General features: G+C 36.0%; 1 protein-coding gene across 1 annotated transcript in view; it reads right to left on the bottom strand.

The window, feature by feature from the left end:
• Positions 1-1532: 1532 nt before the first annotated feature.
• Positions 1533-18776, bottom strand: part of LOC137620788 (deubiquitinase OTUD6B-like) — a 177538-nt gene continuing 160294 nt past the window's right edge. The window contains exon 8 of the mRNA XM_068351218.1: positions 1533-3293. Within this exon, the coding sequence (XP_068207319.1) occupies positions 3141-3293 (153 nt within the window). The 3' untranslated portion in view covers positions 1533-3140. The remainder of the gene's footprint in view (positions 3294-18776) is intronic.

The following is an 18776-nucleotide window of genomic DNA, read 5'->3' as shown; positions in this document are numbered from 1 at the left end:
CTCGCCTTAATCGGCAGCCAGTGTAAATTGGTTAGAGTAGGGGTGATCCTTTCTCTAGATGGGACACCTTTTATCAGTCTTGCTCCTCTGTTTACTATGTTTTGTAATTTCTTAAGTTGCACTTTTGGTAAATTGTAGTAGAAAGAGTTGCAGTAGTCAGTCCTGGTAATAACACAGTTTATCACAAGTTTCTTTACAGGATTTTCGTCCAGGTACTTTTTCATAAACACAATATTTCTTAGATGATAACCAGCAGTTTTTATTACATTATTTATTTGGGCATTTAGAGATTCATTCATTAACCTAAAACAAGTCATATTCTTTCTTTCAACTTACCAAGCATTAATTACAGTATTCAGGTTCATGTCTTATTCTAAATCAAAACGGTATAACTATGTATATGGAACTAGAATTTGTCAGTTTTATATATCTGTATTAAAGGGAGTGTTTCAACTTTTCCCTGCAATAATCAAACCTTTTCATACTTTGATGGTAATTTACAAGTTTCCTCCAAATGATCTGCAATGACTGTAAGCGTGAATTTATCATTGACGATAAAGTACCTAAATTTTGAGCTGAAAACCATGGCAAGTTTTGAGTAACTAAAATCGTTGGGGGAGGATTTTATTTGAAAGAAACACTGGCGTCAAGTAAATAAATATTCCTTTGTCCTGTGATGTCATTGTAATTTTCACCATCACCCTATTCCCGGTCTTTGTGTCCTGTTTCTGTTACCTGTTTTACTTTCTCTATCAAAGGTCTACCAAACAATCTACTAAGTAATGCTAAGCCTCTATAAGTCTTGCTTACTCATATCACCTTAGTCTTTATACAACTAATTCATTTGTAGTCTTTCCTTCACCCAAACATACCTTACAAAACCTGGACAGCCAATCATACTATCATCATCTTTCTGCAAAATCTAACTTGTACTCGAAAGAGCTGTGTAAGTGTAAGAATTTACAATGTCCACCTCATTTACACAGTTATGGAACTTTCCCACTGACATACATTGGCACATTGAAGCCTAGAAAATTTACCACACTGCAAGAGTAGAAAGTCATATGTGACATCACAAGGAAATGCTCCAATAAAAGAATAAAAAATGGATGTAGTCTTTATTCATTCAACCTCAGCAAAGAGTCATGGTTGTTATTTAAATATTATATAAACAAACATTAGTTCCTTAAATTAGATCTCTTAACTTAGTAGCTACCTTATAATATTTTTTTTTTTTTTTGCTTGGCTAAGTGTTTGGAAGTGATGAGGAATTTCATGAATATAGTAGGCTATATTGTAGTGTGCTATTACTTATCAAATCCCTGAAATATCTGGAAACTTGTGGGATACAGTAACCAACCAGAGATATCAATTGCAATGAAAAGGAAGACGTTAAAAATCAACCTTCGCAAAATTGTTTATTTTCATAGCAATGCATAATAGAATAAAAATGTAGAGGGAATATTACAAGAGGAAGATAATTAAACTGGCATAAGAGATCCCGATTTTACAGAATAAAGAAAAAGTCAACATCACATCACACATTTTATTATTTTTAATTTATAAATGAATATATTTCAAAACACGGTATGCATCCATGACTTACCCTGCATCACTAACATCCACCTTAATAACAATTTTACACATTTTCATTTTAAAAATGGTTGATGTGAAATACTTACTCTTCACTTTCTTCAGTCTTGTGGACTTTCATAGTTTTCTGTACCCAGTGATCTTCATCCTGTTACCTCCATATCTACTATACTTGTGACTCATTGTTCCTCATCCCCTACCATAATTCTACTTGGAGATCTAAGAAAGTTTTCAAGCTACTAAACCTCATATCTCATCTGTAGTATGATATTCCATTGCTAGCAATGGCATTTCAAATGTTTTAGTACCAACCTTTATCCCCTATATGAACACAATAAACTTCATATGACACATCTCGTTTTTCTTTTCAATTTGAATGAACTAGCACTTATAGAGGAACAAAAGCTCAATATTGTATAATCCAAAAATGTCCTCAGATATTTGTGTTGTGAGTTTTACAGATTTTACAGTCATACTGTAATGAATGCTTTTCAAATATATATCATTTGAGAATACAGAGTAACTTTAAAGCAATAAGTCATGATAATCAAAGCTCTATTTTCTGACATACATTATATGGTGAGGTCAGTTTATGTAGTTAAAATTAGAACAATAATGTTTGCATAAAATACGATCACTATACATATTCACTATTGTCTAAATATAAAAGATTTACCATACTTAATCACAGAGAATGCAGACCATATTTGTAAAGTTGTATACAAATAACTTGAAAATAAAATCCCCAAACAATTTTCACAAGTTAGGCAAAAATAAATAACACTTCTGATGAAAATTAGAAAAATCTGCTTACACTGCAAATGACTTAACTATTGTACTGTATAATCAAATCAATTTTCACCAATACAGCCAAGAACATGAATTTGATTCTGAAATTTGTCCAGTTTTTTATCTATATTGATAAAAAATTATAAGGACCCATCTGAAAATTGTTATAGAGAAGTCAACACAAATTACAACCCAGTTTGGGGAACATTTAAAGAATGAATATTTTCAAATTGAACTTTCCCAAAAAGATGTGTTCTTATATAAGAAGTAAATATTACAGCAGGGTGAACTTGAGCATTAAGTACGAAGAATCCAAAAGAAACAGATGAAACGTAAAAGGCAGCTCGGCCAAAAATGATAACGCAAAGAACTCGAGTACCACCAACGGTCTGCCATGCAAGGCATGTGGTAAGTGGTACCCTCTTATAGGATGCAATCTTTTGAAATTAATTTTGGCACAAACATCAAGTAACATAAACTCTTATAATATCAAATAGGCTAAAACATCATGATGGCAGTAACAGGCTCAAAAATTACCTTTAAATCTCTGTTTACAGCTGATTACTGAATATCAACCATCAGTAATTTCATTCACGCAAATTGTGATTCAATTTTATATTAAGCTAAAACTGTTACTTGATATTTGAAACAAGTTGCAAATATGACTGTTTTAAATTCAGATGGTAAAAGTTATTTACCATACAGTCATCCAAGAAAGCTTACAATAACAATAAGATTCCTATTTAACAAAAAAGTAATCAAGTTTCTTCATCATCTTCCTCTTCATCGCCAGTAAACGCAGCTACAGAATTATAATGTTCTCCAAGGCCATAGTAGTGACGATAGTACGTCAAAATTATGGGCTTCTCTTCATTGCAGCCTTCCCCAAATATGATAGGGGACCCTTCAGCCTACAAAAATAATATTTCTTTTTATTAAGATATTTCTTTTGATATAACTCTTACTTTACTAATTCTTATCTTGTTAGATCTGAGTAAAGATCAAGAAGTTATCTTAAACTGGTTGCTATTGCTTGTATTAGTCTTGGCATGGCTTAAGATATCACAATATCTTTAAATTTTCTGGAGAGTTACCATGGCATTACATATACTGCTGTACATGAACTTGAACCAGATCTATGGAGTTAAGTTCTGTACATACTAAAAATTCTTAAAACCATTTGTATTTTCCCTAAATAATACAAACCTGTCATTTGTAAGGATTTAGTCCTACATTGTTTGGCTACGACCCGAAAGAAAGAATTCTTGGGATGCTGGTAACATTGTGTGGTTCTCAGGTGTTCACTCTTATCATAGTCAAGATTTGAGGAGTTGGAGGTGGGACATTAAAATAAATGACTCGGGTATGTATAGCTAAGAAAAATACAAATTGTTTAAAAATTTGTATTTTGTTCCTACGCTAATACAAACCTTCATCATTTATAACAGGAGTCTTCTTTGGGTAGAAGAAAGTTTCTAGAGTCCTACAGGCATCTGGTTAGCCCTAACTCAGCTATACACTAATGATATCTGAGACTGGTTTGTATGAGGCAGGGTCTAGATATCTGCCTCAAGGTAAAATAGATGTCCTTGACTTGACAAGGTTTACTATCGTTTAGAAAAATGGAATTGCATTGCAACTTCATTTAATTTACAACTAAATGTTACAAGGAAATTATTACCTGTATAAAGGTCCCTTCAAAGCATGTACTCCTGGTTAAGGTATAACATAGCGGAGGTAAGGAAGGAAGGAACTCATTGATACCATTCACAAATCCTCTTATTCCGAGAAAAAGTTAGTTGTTCTGCAAGGGTATGTCCTAAACTATCTGTTAAGCAGCCACTTTTGGATCCAGAGAAAAAGTGTCTGGTGATCTATGGGAACAGTCCTTAAGACAATGAGCCGTAAGGGTGGTTTGTCTTCTCCAGACAACGACACTAAGGACCTAGGCTAATGAGTGGTTCTTGTGGAATGCTAGAGTTGCATCAACACCAAGTATATCATGAGCCAAAAGAGCGGACCTAAGCAGCGCTTCTCTAGAGGAATTATAAGCTTTGAGGGTAACTTTCCTCAACCAAAACGAGATAGTGTTTTTGGTTATTCTTTTCTTGCTAAGACTCCTACTCAAGAATAACATAGGTACAGGTATTATATGTGGCAATGGGACAGTTCTCTTCAGCTAATGTCAGACTGCCCTTACAGGACAAAGTTATTATATTATTTCTGGTTGCTTTTTAAGTCATTAGGGCTAAGACTTAATTAGTTTTAAGAATAATAACGACCAGACTCAAGGTGGTAAGAGAGTTATAGAAAAAAGACAAAGATTTAAATCATACACATGGCTTACGAAAATATATTGTATTTTAATATATATCTAAAGAGAAATATCACTTAGTGCAATAAATTCATAACAAGCAGGTTTTACTTTACATATAACAGTTTTCATGATTTATAATCTTAATGTTTACATTTCGACCTACGCTCACCTTCAATAAATCTAGGTTATCTCGATAGCAGTACTGTATTCAATTCCGGAAATACTTTGGTGCTGCTTTCAGACAAGAGCACTGGTCTATACTGCATTATACAATTGGTTTCGATCAACAGATTAACACTTAACATGACGTTAACAGCTGGTTACCTAAAAGGATAGGTTTTGTGATATACTGAGTGACAAAAACATCAATTATACAGGACATTCAATAAGAGCAATTTAAATCTTTCCGGCTAATAATTATCTAGACCTAAACATGGACCAAAAGACTAACACTTAAAAATGATACTAGATTTAAACACTTCTAGTACTTATCAAGCTTTGAGCATATTGAGAGCAGAGGTAATAGTGAAATCACTTTAAGGAATCAAGGGGAAACTTATCTTTCATAGACGAAGATTCTGTAGAGTGAATAAGGGCAAGGTTGACTTCTTCGCTTGTTGTCTGACCAGATTGTGCGTCATTTTGCATCAGCCTCCCGCTTATATACAGTAACCGGCTTTGGTTAGAAAATTTTATAACATCACGTGATTCGTACCTCGTTCAAAATAATATAGGAAGTAACTAAAATTATTCCTATCTATTTGTTAAAAAGTTTTTAAAAGAAATCCCTTTTAACTAAGAAAAAATATAATTTCGGGAGTGACACTCATTTCAAATAACATCCCTTCCTTCATAATTGTCTCGTCCCTCATCGAGAACCTTCCAAACTTAAATATAGTATGATTTATCCCGCAATAAATTTCTATGTCAGAATAGAACACAATGCATTACATTTCATGGTGTGCACTATCTTCATCGGAATTCATAATTAATTTACGTTACTGACATTTATATGACCCAGCGTTTACATAACAAGAACATAATAATAAAATGAAAACTACAATATTACTAATCATATCATAATGAATTTAAGCTCTTAAGACATCCATATTAATCTTCCATTCAAGATATTATTCGAAACAAAAGTAACAGACTGTCCAGATCATCAGTTACCTCTATGATATCTGAGATGGAAAAGGAGTCAAATCTGTTACCTAAATTGGAAGGATTCTTGGTCTTGGCCACAAACTCAGGAACAGAGGTAAAGGACAGGTCCTTCCATTTGTTGGAGAATGATATCAGATAAGATAAACGATGAAGGTTGTTCATTCTTTTTGAGGAGGCTATTATTATTATTATTATTATTATTATTATTATTATTATTATTATCATTATTATTATTATCAAATGCTAAGCTACAACCCTGGTTGGAAAAGCAGGATGCTAGAAGCCCTGGGGCCAACAGGGAAAATAGCCCAGTGAGGAAAGGAAAAAAGGGAAAATAAAATATCTTGGAAGAAGAGTACCAACATTAAAATAAATGTCTCCTATATAAACCATATAAACTTTAGCAAAACAAGAGGAAGAGAAATAAGATAGAATAGTGTGCCCGAGTGTACCTTTAAGCAAGAGAACTCTAACCCAAGACAGTGGAAGGCCATGGTACAGAGGCTATGGCACTACCCAAGACTAGAGAACAATGATTTGATTTTGGAGTGACCTCCTAGAAGAGCTGCTATCATAGCTAAAGAGTCTCTTCTACTCGTAGCAAGAGGAAAGTGGCTACTGAACAATTACAGTACAGTAATCCCATGGTTGAAGAAGAATTTTTTGGTAATCTCAGTGTTGTCAGGTGTATGAGGACAGAGGAGAATATGTAAAGAATAGGCCAGACTATTCGGTTTATGTGTAGGCAAAGATAAAATAAATCATAACCAAAGAGAAGGATCCAATGTAGCACTGTCTGGCCAGACAAAAGATGCCGTAACTCTCTAGCGGTAGTATCTCAACGGGTGGCTAGTGCCCTGGCCAACAGACTACCTAAGGCTAGAAAAGATACTGTCTTCAAGGAAAGATCCATATCAGAAGCCTGATAAATAGGTTCTTAAGGTGCCCTCTTGTGGTACCTTAGTACCTTAATCACACTTCAAGATGGGGATTTTAGTTCCTAAGGAAAGCAGGTCTGCTCGAAGCTTTAAATCAGAGCCGACAGTTCCCATGAAGAGGAGAAATACATTTGCTGGCTTAAGGCTGAGCAATAGCTTTTCATCACTGTGACTGAGAGGGATTTATCCCTTCATAGGAACACAAGAAAATCTGGAATTATGGGAATGGTGGCGTTGAGTCAAGCACTATGCCTTCTAAAACACGACTGCAGAAAAGTGAGAATTTTGATTGATAGACTGCTGCGGAGGACTTATGGAGGTATACTGAAAGTTGTTTCATAGTTGGTATTGAAAGCCTCTTTTTCAGAGGAGGTGCTGGATAACCAACCTCCATATGTGAAGAGACAGGCAGGTGCTGCGTCGTGAAACTTTTTTTGAGTGATGCTGACATAGGAGGTTTGACGTCTCTGGAATTTCTCTTGGAACTTCCATGAGAAGTCCAGGTACCATTCCATATGGGGCCACCTTGGCACTACCAGTCTCTCTGCCTAGAATGAGCTAGGAGAGCCTACCTTTCGAGAAAGGAAGCTGCCAGTTATCTGAGTCTGAGAACTTTGTCTGTTGATGGATATGCTCTAGCTTGGTCCGAGTCTAACTCTAAACCAAAGTACTGAAGATGACGCTGTGGATCGAGATTGGACTTCTCTAGATTCAACTGGATCCACGTCTCAGCAAAAATCAAGAAGATCCCTGTGGACTAAAGCTTTACCTTTGAATCTGCAAAGAGAATCCAATTGTCTAGATACCTCAGCAGTTTGATCCCCTTGGTGTGGGCCCAGGCTGAGACCAGACCAGAGCAGACGAGTAAAAATTTGAAGTGCTGTGGACAGTCCTAAACACAACACCTTGAAGTAGTTGTTCTTGTCTCTGGAAGGGAATCTCAGGAACTTTCAGGATCTGTGATGGATGGGAACCTGAGAGTAGGCATCTTTTAGGCCAATGGTCAACATGAAGTCGTTCTTCCTGATGGCCTAAAGAACTGTGCTTGGGGCCTCCATCTTTAACATGGTTTGGAGCACAAACTGGTTTAAGTAGGAAAGGTCTATAGCAGGTCTCCAGCCTCCTGACAGCTTCTCTACTAGAAAGATGTTGCTGAAAAACCCTGGAGACCTGTCTAAAACCTTCTCTATGGTGTCCTTGGCAAACATCCGAGACACTTCCTCATCAAAAAAGTAGGTCTCTCCGGGATCCCCATGAATAAAATGAGGGAATCGTCAGAGTCATAGTCATAGGAGGGTGCCAGTCCGTGAATTGGACACAATACCCTGAACAGAGAACATCTATTGCCCAAAGAACTGGCCCCTTGTCTAATGACTTTGAAGGCTTTGGGGGATTCAGCCCTCTATAAATGGCAGCAACAACGGTCACTGTTCCGGCGCTCGGAAAAATATCCCCTCTGGCAAAAGGAATGGTTCTAATTCTGCTTTGTGACAGTCTGAGCACTAGAGGGTTCTGGTAACAGGCAACGTTGTTGCATCTGTTTGAAAGAAGAGGGTTACTGTGGAGTATGTGGAGTCATTAATCTAGAGCCTGCAGTACTTCTTAAGAAGAATGAGTGACTGGTTTCTAGCACTTAACCACTGCCGCAGATATTTTGGCAGAAGTGAAAAGTGTCAGGTGGTCAATGATATTAAAGTTCCTGAAGAGAAAGGTGTCCCAGGGAGTCAACTGCTTGTTGCATTTGGCCAGAACTGCACCTCTCCTATTAAGAACGCAGTTCACCCAGATTAAACCAGATTGGTGAAGCAAGAACTCCAAAGCCTTGGCACCGGACCGTACCAATTCGTCAAATTGCTTCTTGACAACACGATGACTCATGTTCTCTGAAATTATGAAAAAGGAAACTGTTCCTGACCAGTGGTCTAGCCAGGAGCTGGCCTGAAAAGAAGACATAGCCACCACCTCCATGTCCTACATTTCTGATGCAAGAAAAGTGGAGGGGAGGTAGAGAGTTTATCACTTGAAATACCAGGAGTGAGAGTAGCCACACCTGGAACTATGGGTAGAGAGGTCTAGGATGAGCCTCTAAAGTCACACAAAATTTTCTGTTCTGACAGAGGAGGAGGAGGCAGTTTGGAAGATCCCGTGATTGTAGGAATTCATTGTTGCAGACACTCGTTTCTTTAAAAGATCCAGTGTATCTCTTTCCTGAACCGAGAGAGACACATTAAACCTGCATCGAGTAATGGAAAACTGTCTATAGTTGTATGCCTACTGGTTACTAGGGTGCGAGGAGGATCAAAGAGACCATCCAGGTGTTTAATAAGGTTCATTAACTTCATAAAGTGAGAAACTTCTCTACTAGAAGCTGGAATTTCAAGCAAGGATACCCTGGTGGTATCCTGGATCTGGATACCCTCAGGGGCCAATTCAGGACCTTAAAAATTGGTCTGAAATTTTTCACTTTGCTCTGATTGTTCTTTCGTCATGCGCAAGAGCAATGAGCTGGAAAATCTGAAAAGGAATGAGGAGGGCCGTGACCTCTACTTGTGACAGTCTGTCATAATGAACCTGAGAAACCGATAGTTTTGTTTGTCTGTCAGAACTGGATGTGTGAGGAAAAACATCTGTTGAGTGTCCCATCGTAAGTGCTTATGCTTAGGAGCAGAATAATATGGAGGGGCCTCAGACTTTCACTTCTGATGGGAAGGTTGATCCTTTGAGGTTGAGGGCATAGCAACTCTTGGAAAAGGCAGGTAAGCTTCCACAACCTTATTCCAGTCAAAACTTAGAAAATATGAAGTTTCTTGTTTCCTGGCTGTTTTTACAGGCCTAGAAACAAATTCAGTCCCTGAAAGTTGGATCCATTGGGCAGCAGAAACACCATTGGCATTTAATTCTGTACGAACCAAAGACCGCGAAATCATAGTCACCTGTCCGCTAACAATGCACGAGGAAGTGGCAGTTCGTTCAGATAGTGCAGACGTGTGAGGGTATGGCATAACGTTCAGCTGGAGCATGAGTAGAAATCTTGATCACTTTGTTTCTAAACCTGTTTATAAGTAATATTACTGTTTGCATGACCAAACCTGCAATTCAAAATTAGAGGACGTTGCAGTGGACATACTGACACTACCTGAAAAAGAAAGCTTCTTTGGAGAATCCGTAGTCCCCTTCTATAGAAAGAATGTTTGGGGCTCTTCAGTGTAAGAGGAAGGTCTGATTTGATATGTGAGCAAACTGGAAAATAGTAAGAACCCTCAAAGTGAGCGGCCTCTGTTGGGGGAGAAATACTTTTATCCTTGGTCAAGTGTCTTGGGGTTTTCAGTGACATATAAGAAGAAACCTTTAACACTCTAATAAGAGAAGCTGTAAAGTAGAGAAATCCCCTTCCTCTAAAAGATCTGAAGAGGGAAAACATTGACCTCTGCTCAGCACACTTGGGGGAGAGGGAGACTGGTTCCCATTAGCATGATCAGGTACTAATAATACTTGTAAAGTATCACACGATGGCAGTACCAGGACTGATGCCAAAGGATCTGTATTACTATGGGTCAAATCAGGGTCACTATGTTCCATAAGAGATAATACATATACAGTACAGTATATAGAACCATGCTGTGCTCAAAACGACACTGATTACCAGAGCTTTGGGAAGCTCTGATAAAGAAGGGTCTGAGAAGGAAATATCGTGAGCGCAAGAGAAGGCTTCCGATTGTTGCTCTCAAGAGAGAAGGGGAAAGAGAAGAATTTCTCTTAGCCTTCTTCTTGCAACGAGCACCATAATTCTCCCACTGAGAGTGCGGCTAATCCCTGCAAATATCACAAGTTGAAGAATATGAGCACCGCTTACCATGGCAACTCAGACACAAGGAACGAGGATCTACCTCGGCCCGATTCATGAAAGTACCACAAGGGTGACCTCCAAGGCTAGGGCAAGTACACATACTACCTTGAGCACCACTAATAATCGTACACAAGCACACAAGGAAGAAAAGGCACAAAGGTTAGACACAACACAGCGTGGAGAGCAATTTTTGCGCATGTCCGTTCTCTAGGACGACCAGAAAAGCAACTAGCTTTTCAGTGCTTGCCAGCATCATGGGTGACCAGCTGATAACCACACAATGTTATTGTCATTCCAAGAATTCTTTTTTTTCTGGTTGTAGTAAAACAATTTAGGAACAATCCCTTATAAATGACTAGGGTTTGCATTTGCATAGGAACAAACTGCACATTTCTTACGAGTTTATTTACTTTATATTTGATTGACATAATAATAGTCATCACATCATACAATAATGCTATGTCTATGTATTCGGCCACATACCACCTCAAAAGTAGATACGTAAAGTACTGCAGTAGAATAATGAATTTTAAAAAATAATTCATGTTTCATAAATATACAGCAATATAAAACATATTATATACAATAAGTTAACTGTAAACATGCACAGACACAAACTTAAATGCACATATCAGTCCATCTGTAGCTATATCAAGTAGCTCTGCAGATATAATACAGCACATGCTTATGAAAAGATGGTCGGTGAATGGTACATATATATAAACTACAAGTGGTGAATAAAATCTTCTGCAGGATCAGAGATGACGATTGACTTCCTTGTCCTAATATGAGGGGTCAAGAAGAAACCCTTTTCTCCTTTAGTATTTATTAGTGTGATTTGTTGACATTGTTTAAACATTTGCTTCATAACTTGTCTTAAACTAATATCCTCCTTATAGCTGGATCTTCAGTGGGCTCACAGATTCATATCAAAATTTTATTGAAGATGGCACATTTCAAAATCTTTTTTGTTTAAGTGAATAGTTGTTGTGCTCAGAAAATAGTTTGTTGTCGATCCAATTTGTTCTACGGCCTTATCTGATTGTCTTATAGCTCTGGCCTATTAATCAGATCGAACCCAGTGTGCTTAAACACAGAAGGTAACACAGCCCTATAAACTTTAAAAGCTCAGATAGATGAATTCTTAGTATATTTGAGGAAACAGAAAACCTTGATGATACTGTAGTCTCGAGAGGTTTTGGTAGCCGATATTCTGCTAGACTTGTATTACTGAACACAGACTGATGATCATCATTGATACAGTATAGGGTTGGGCACTGGTTGATCGACATTTGGAGGGATATATAAGGCATCAAAACCCCACTTGCTTGGAGCAGAGTCATCAGGCAGTAAGATACAGCTTGAGATGGTTTAGGTGCAGACAATGAAAATAAGGTAGTTTGAGTTGACCTTTTTTGAAAGGTAACGATCAGAGAAGATCTGACAGAAGAGGCCTCAGGTCTGTAAACCACTCTCTTTGAACAATCAAGATAAAAAAATATGTTTTTCTTTTTTTATTTAATCATCGGATTTCACTACCAAAGGAGACGTTGTATGTGTATATATCAAGAATTTATAGAGTTTTATCTATATTACAAAAAACTATTGTATTTCTAAAATTTTATCTAATCTTACACTGTAAAAATATCTGCAGGAATTTTCTATACATGGATTGCTCCCTATACGTAGCAGGATCAGCTACTGTAAGAGGTAAAAATAACTTCTATTTGTTGGTTATTAAAATGGTAGGGTAATCAATAAAGAAAATAAAAATGTTACAAAACTTGAAGGCATTTTATCCCTTAAAGAACAGAGGAGTTCTTACTAGTGTACATACATGGGCTTGCTTGCTAATGGTAGCAGGATTAGCTGACTAAAATCTGGAGTGTAGTGTGTAACAAGCTCAAGATCTCAATGACTAGTCTTGCACTGTTAGAAATGCAACCTACGACTTCAATCTCAAAACACGATATACAGTATACCGATATACACATACACACACATTTTTTATATATATATATATATATATATATATATATATATATATATATATATATATATATATATATATATATATATATATAATGTATATATATATATATATATATATATATATATATCTATATCTATATATATATGTATATATATATATATATATATATATATATATATATATATATATATATATATATATATATATATACTGTATATATATATATATATACATATATATAGTTAAGTCTCATTATTCGCGATAGTTAGTTTACAAACACAGTCGCAAAAAGCAAAAATTCGCGAATAAATGTTACACAAGGGGGGGTATTAGGACAGAGTGTCGAAGGACAGAGGGTCGAAGGACAAAGTGTCGAATGGACAAAGTGTAGAATGGACAAAGTGTAGAATGGACAAAGTGTCGATTGGACAAAATGTAGAATGGACAAAAGTTAAAAAAAGAGATAGATAGATTGGATTTGATTATTGATTTTAGGCTTACGTCAAGCAATGGGACTTCAAGGTCATCCAGAAGATAGAGGGTTACAAGGAGTTATAAATGTTTTTTGAGTTGATTATTCAATTTAGGCTTACGCCAAGCACTGGTATTACAAGGTCATTCAGCGCTTTTGAAAAAATAAAATGGATATAGGATCGTAAATATACATCATACATCAATATAAGCAATAAAAATTTATTTATGAGAAGACATAAAATATGAAAATACAAATGTATTAATGTATTAAAAAAAACTTGTAGCAATATTTATTTAAAGATTGTGAGCGATGGCTCGAAGATATTGTAACCCATCATTAACATCATATGTATCAAAAATACTTTTTAGTCTCAGGTTAAGGAGAGCATATTTCTTGTATTTTCTTTTTACATCACGGCCTTGTTGAATTTGTCCTAGAATAATTTCAGTGCTGGCCTGCTCCATACGAAGTTTTCGTAAAAGTTTGTCCTCTGTTGGGTGGCAAATCTTCACTCTTCTATGAAAAGCATTATGCCACCCTTCAACGGAGTTATTGGTCCTAGGCAAATCTTTTGCAACTCTCTCGTGAACTGACCACAAGCAATTTCATATAATGGCTTTCTTCTTCTTCCCCTCTGGACGATTCCAAACCATGTAGCTTCAAAATATTGTAAAAATTCTCCTAATGTTTCATCGGTTTCATCATCAAAAGACTCAATTAACTTATTGAACAGAGCACAAACATCACAGGGGGGAACAAATGCGAGGGCCTGAATTTGCTTTATAATAAAAGCATTATTACGCTCGTTATACCATGTCTGCAATCCTAGGGCTTGGATTTTTCTCCACAAACACTGCCCGAAGTGAAAGAAGCAGCCATAAATTGTGGACTCCGGGAAAATAATTCTCATTTGGTTGATGGCCGAGCGTTCAAAATCAGCGGTAATGGAAATAGGATTTAGTTGCTTAGCAGACAAAAACTAAAAAATAATGGAATAAGTAGTCTCATCTTTGTTTTCGGTAATGCAGTACATTAAGGGTAAAGTCATGTTTTGATCAATAAGACCATGAATGGTATACGTATAGTTGATTTCCATTAGTGGCCGACTTGAAAGTTCCGTCACAGAACCATCTTCTATTGGAGCTCAAAGTGTTGAGATTCTGGGTTGTTGAATATATTTTTACGCCATTTTCATCAAATAATAAGAATGGGTCTCCCCTCGTTGTTACAGTTAAGTTTTCACCGCTAAAAGTTGAATTTCGAACTCTCCTAATTGTTCGAGCTAGAGATTCCTTTCTTGGAAGCTTTCCAACTATGGAGACTGGAACATCGTTTGTTCATTGATTTATTATAGAAGATGGAATTTCTTCGGAATGTTTGGAATGAATTTTCATCTTATCTATAACTTTTATAGCATCAATCTGAGAACTGTCTTGCTGGTGTGAATGCTCAGTAGTTTTGGAAATTGTTTCACCTTGAGTTATTGCTCTGCTGTTACAATAGTTTCGTTTTTCACATTCCCAATATATTCTTTCGTTAACCACTTTATCACGTATGCATAACCTTCGTGTAGCAGTTTCTTTCCACCCATTTGAGTCTTGATTATTTCCATTATTATAGGTTAGGTAGAATGGAAATTTTAATTGAAACTTGAATCTCGAAGGAAGTTAACTGGTGAGAAATCTCTCACAGATTGAATACCGTATATATATTCTCTCTATCTCTCTAGAATATGGATGTAAGAATATAACAATGTAAGAATTGTTATATGCAAGGATATATCATTGTAAACATTGTTATATAGTTATATGTAAGGATATACCAATGTAAACATTATTATATAGTCAAAGGTTAATTAGGTCGTTAGTTAAATGGATACTGTATTCTTTCTCTTTTTATCATTTATATTTTATCATTGTTATATAGTTATATGTAAGGATATACCAATGTAAACATTATTATATAGTTAAAGGTTAATTAGGTTGTTAGTTAAATGGATACTGTATTCTCTCTCTTTTTATCATTTATATTTTATCATTTATCATTTTTATAATTTCGACACATTGTCTGTTCGACATTTTGTCTGTTCGACATTTTGTCCATTCGACACTTTGTCCTTCGACGCTCTGTCCTTCGACACTGTCTTTCGACACTCTGTTCGCGCACGCAAGGGGGAGGGCTAGCTCCTAACGTAAAAAGTTACTGCCCCTGCCACAAACGGGTGCACGAGCTAATGATTAACACTGTAGATACTGCTTAATAGTTATAATTTGGTTTCTACAAGTTTATAATCATATGGAAAGTGTACAGAACATTTGCACACATGTACACTACGCACTGGACACAGTAAGGTTACAGTACAGGTAAAATCTACCGAGTCGTCATGATCCCCTTACTGGTCTAGTGGTCTGTATAGCAAAATTTTTTCCTATATAGTAATACTCATTGATAGTACAGTGTATATTACTGCAATATATGTACAGTAATATTACTACAGTATAGCTTAACTGTACTTACTGCAAATGTTAGGTGTTTTCATTCAGAAGACTGTAGCCTACACAGCTAGCATGACTACTTCTTATCTGTTGTCTCTTGGGCAGCATGTTACTGTATATCTATACTTTATTAAACAGATATACAGCTTATTTTACAAATTAAAACCTTAAATATCTCGATAATAATAGTTTCTTTTAAATAAATCAAAAACATTGTATTTAATTACTTTTCATTAGTTAATCTCTCTCTCTCTCTCTCTCTCTCTCTCTCTCTCTCTCTCTCTCTCTCTCTCTCTCTCAGCGCCCAAAATACGTGGATTGATTAAATACACCTGAAATTTAAAACTAAAGTACATAAATGTTTTATTAAAGCACAATTAATTATTTAAATAATCGTAATTTTCTAGAAAGCAATAATGCTTCAGAAAAGAAATCGAATATTGAGAGAGAGAGAGAGAGAGAGAGAGAGAGAGAGAGAGAGAGAGAGAGAGAGAGAGAGAGAGAGAGAGAGAGAGATCAGCTGTTGAAAATTAATCGAATGCACTGTTTTTGTTTGTTTATTTAAAACAAACAATTATTATCGAGATATTTAAGGTTTTAGTTTATAAAAATTAGCTGTATTTCTGTTTAAGAAATTATCGAGTATACAGTAACATACTGCGCAAGAGACAACACAAGTTACTTAGCAAATCAATAACAAAGAGTATTGTGTAAACTATTTCTCAACTTATTCAAAACATCTACTATATATAGCTAATATAATATTACATAAGCACCGATTTGTTATAATCTATCATAATTTTCTTATAAAGCATTTATAACTCATTACAGTCTTAGTTTTCTCTTATTCGATGACAGGATACCAGAAAACTTCAAATCATTCATATTCTCTCTCTCTCTCTCTCTCTCTCTCTCTCTCTCTCTCTGTAATAAAGGAAATCTTTGTTTCTTTGCTAAGTCTCAAAACTAAAAACTATAAAATGGCGTACATCAGTAACATGAATGAAACTACGGTTAACATTATGCAATTCAATTCAACACAGCACAAGTAAAAAAAATGAGAGAAACATTTCAAATAAAACTATTAGAATTTGTATGCTAATCGGAAAATGATAGATCAAGTAATAATTGTTTCTTTCGGTAAATATGAAATATCCTTCGTTAGCATGCCTTAATAATAAGGGAGTTATTTGATTCGAAAATTGAGGTTGACGACAGACTACGCGGGGTTGGTCAGCTGATTTGAATGTAAACAATGCATAAGATTGTAATTCAATGTCTTTAATTATAAATACAATACTAAAAGGTGAATATTGCATACATTATTATTGTTCAGTGTATTTTCCTCTTCGTAAGGGTAGAAGAGACTCTTGAGCTATGGTAAGCAGCTATTCTAGAAGGACACTCCAAAATTAAACCATTGTTCTCTAGTCTTGGGTAGTACCATAGGCTCTGTACCATGGTCTTCCACTGTCTTGGGTTAGAGTTCTCTTGCTTGAGGGTACACTCAGGCACACGATTCAATCTTATTTTTTCTTCTTCCTCTTGTTTTGTTTAAATAATGTGTTGGGCAGGCTTAATAGAAAGGCTATGAATGCCTGGAGGTTTATCAAGAGGTTGTCTTTTCCTTATCTGATTTATTTTTCTTCTCAAAACCATCCTTTCTGTCCTCCCTTTAGTTGAAGTGGTATGGTGTATTGGCTCTTCCATGTTGACCAGTTTTTTCCGACATTTTACAATAGCCTACGGGTTTGATCAATCACTTTATTTATGATTCTGTACATATTGTTTTTGTTATAATTCTCGTTGATCTAGTTTTTAAGTATGATGTCTCTTTTTTATTACTATTAATTCTTATGCTGTCTGGAGACATTGAGTGAAATCCGGGGCCAGTATGTCCTAGATTTCGTCAATGTCGTCTTCTGTATTGCATTATTCGTGGTATTTATGCAAATATTCAAGACCTTACAGTTGCGTCCAGACAGTATGATATTCTTTTGTGCTCAGAAACTTTGGTTTCTAATATGAGGCACTCATCTGAGCTCCTTATAACTCATTTTAAGAAGTCAATAATGTTGAAACGTGATGCCGTCCCTAGGGCCAGGGGAATGGTAGTGTATATTAGGACTGAGTACCCTGTTTCTCATAAGTCCTGCTATGAATGTGGATGTCATGAGATTCAGGTAATAAAAGTTTGTGGCAGGCATAACAACTTTAATTTGGGTTCGATCTACCAGAATCCAGACATGGATGATTCTATCTTCGATTGTCTTCTTACCATGATGGTTAAGATACAAGATGATAGAAAAGCTTCTTTTGCTGGTGATTTTAATGCTCACCATAAGGAGTGGTTAAGTTCTATCTCTCCTACCGATAGCCATGGCTTAAGAGCTGTAGACTTTGCCTCTGAATCAGGCTGTGAGTATCATAAGCTACTCACAGGTCAGATAATTGCTTGGACCTTGTATACACTGACTCCCCTGGTAAGGTTGGTTCTCCAGTTGGGACATCTGATCATCCCTTGATTTCCTAGTAGTGAAGACTGAGCAGCCTGTCCCTGATGTATCATACTCTTGTAAAATTTATATGAAATCTCAAGCAGACTGGCATTGGATTTTGCATGATCTTGTGAATTGGTCACAATTATAGAGTAGTGTTGATCCTGTTGTCCCTTTGAATGAAAATCTAGTCAACATAATTGATAGGCGTATCCCTTCTCGTGTGCTAAGGTACCGAGTGAAGGACTATCCATGGTTCAATGATGATTGTAGACGTGCTTATTCAGAGAAGCAGGAGACCTATCATCTTTGGGAGGGTAACAGATCAGATATGACCAGGAATAACTCTATACAGTACTCAGCTTAGAGCTTTTGCTCAGAGAGTTTATCCTTCAACTGAAAAGGAATACAATTTAACCATAAAATAAACCCTTTCTGGTACAATTCAGGAACACAGATGGTGGTTTACCCTTAAATCTCCACTCTTTGGTGTAGATGCAACAGTTCCTCCTTTACTTAAACTAGATGGCTGTCACTCACTGTCCAAAGGAAACTGCAACCCTTTTGGCTGAAGTTTTTATTTTTACAGTAAACAGAGTAATGATAAACTTGAACTTCCTCATTCCTGTTTTCCTGAGGCTAAACTAACTAGTTTGGCTTTTCG

The sequence above is a fragment of the Palaemon carinicauda genome, chromosome 27 (assembly GCF_036898095.1).
Source record: "Palaemon carinicauda isolate YSFRI2023 chromosome 27, ASM3689809v2, whole genome shotgun sequence".
Classification (NCBI taxonomy): Eukaryota; Metazoa; Arthropoda; class Malacostraca; order Decapoda; family Palaemonidae; genus Palaemon; species Palaemon carinicauda.
Note: the sequence above shows the minus strand (reverse complement) of the source record. Positions and strands in the feature narration are given on the sequence as shown.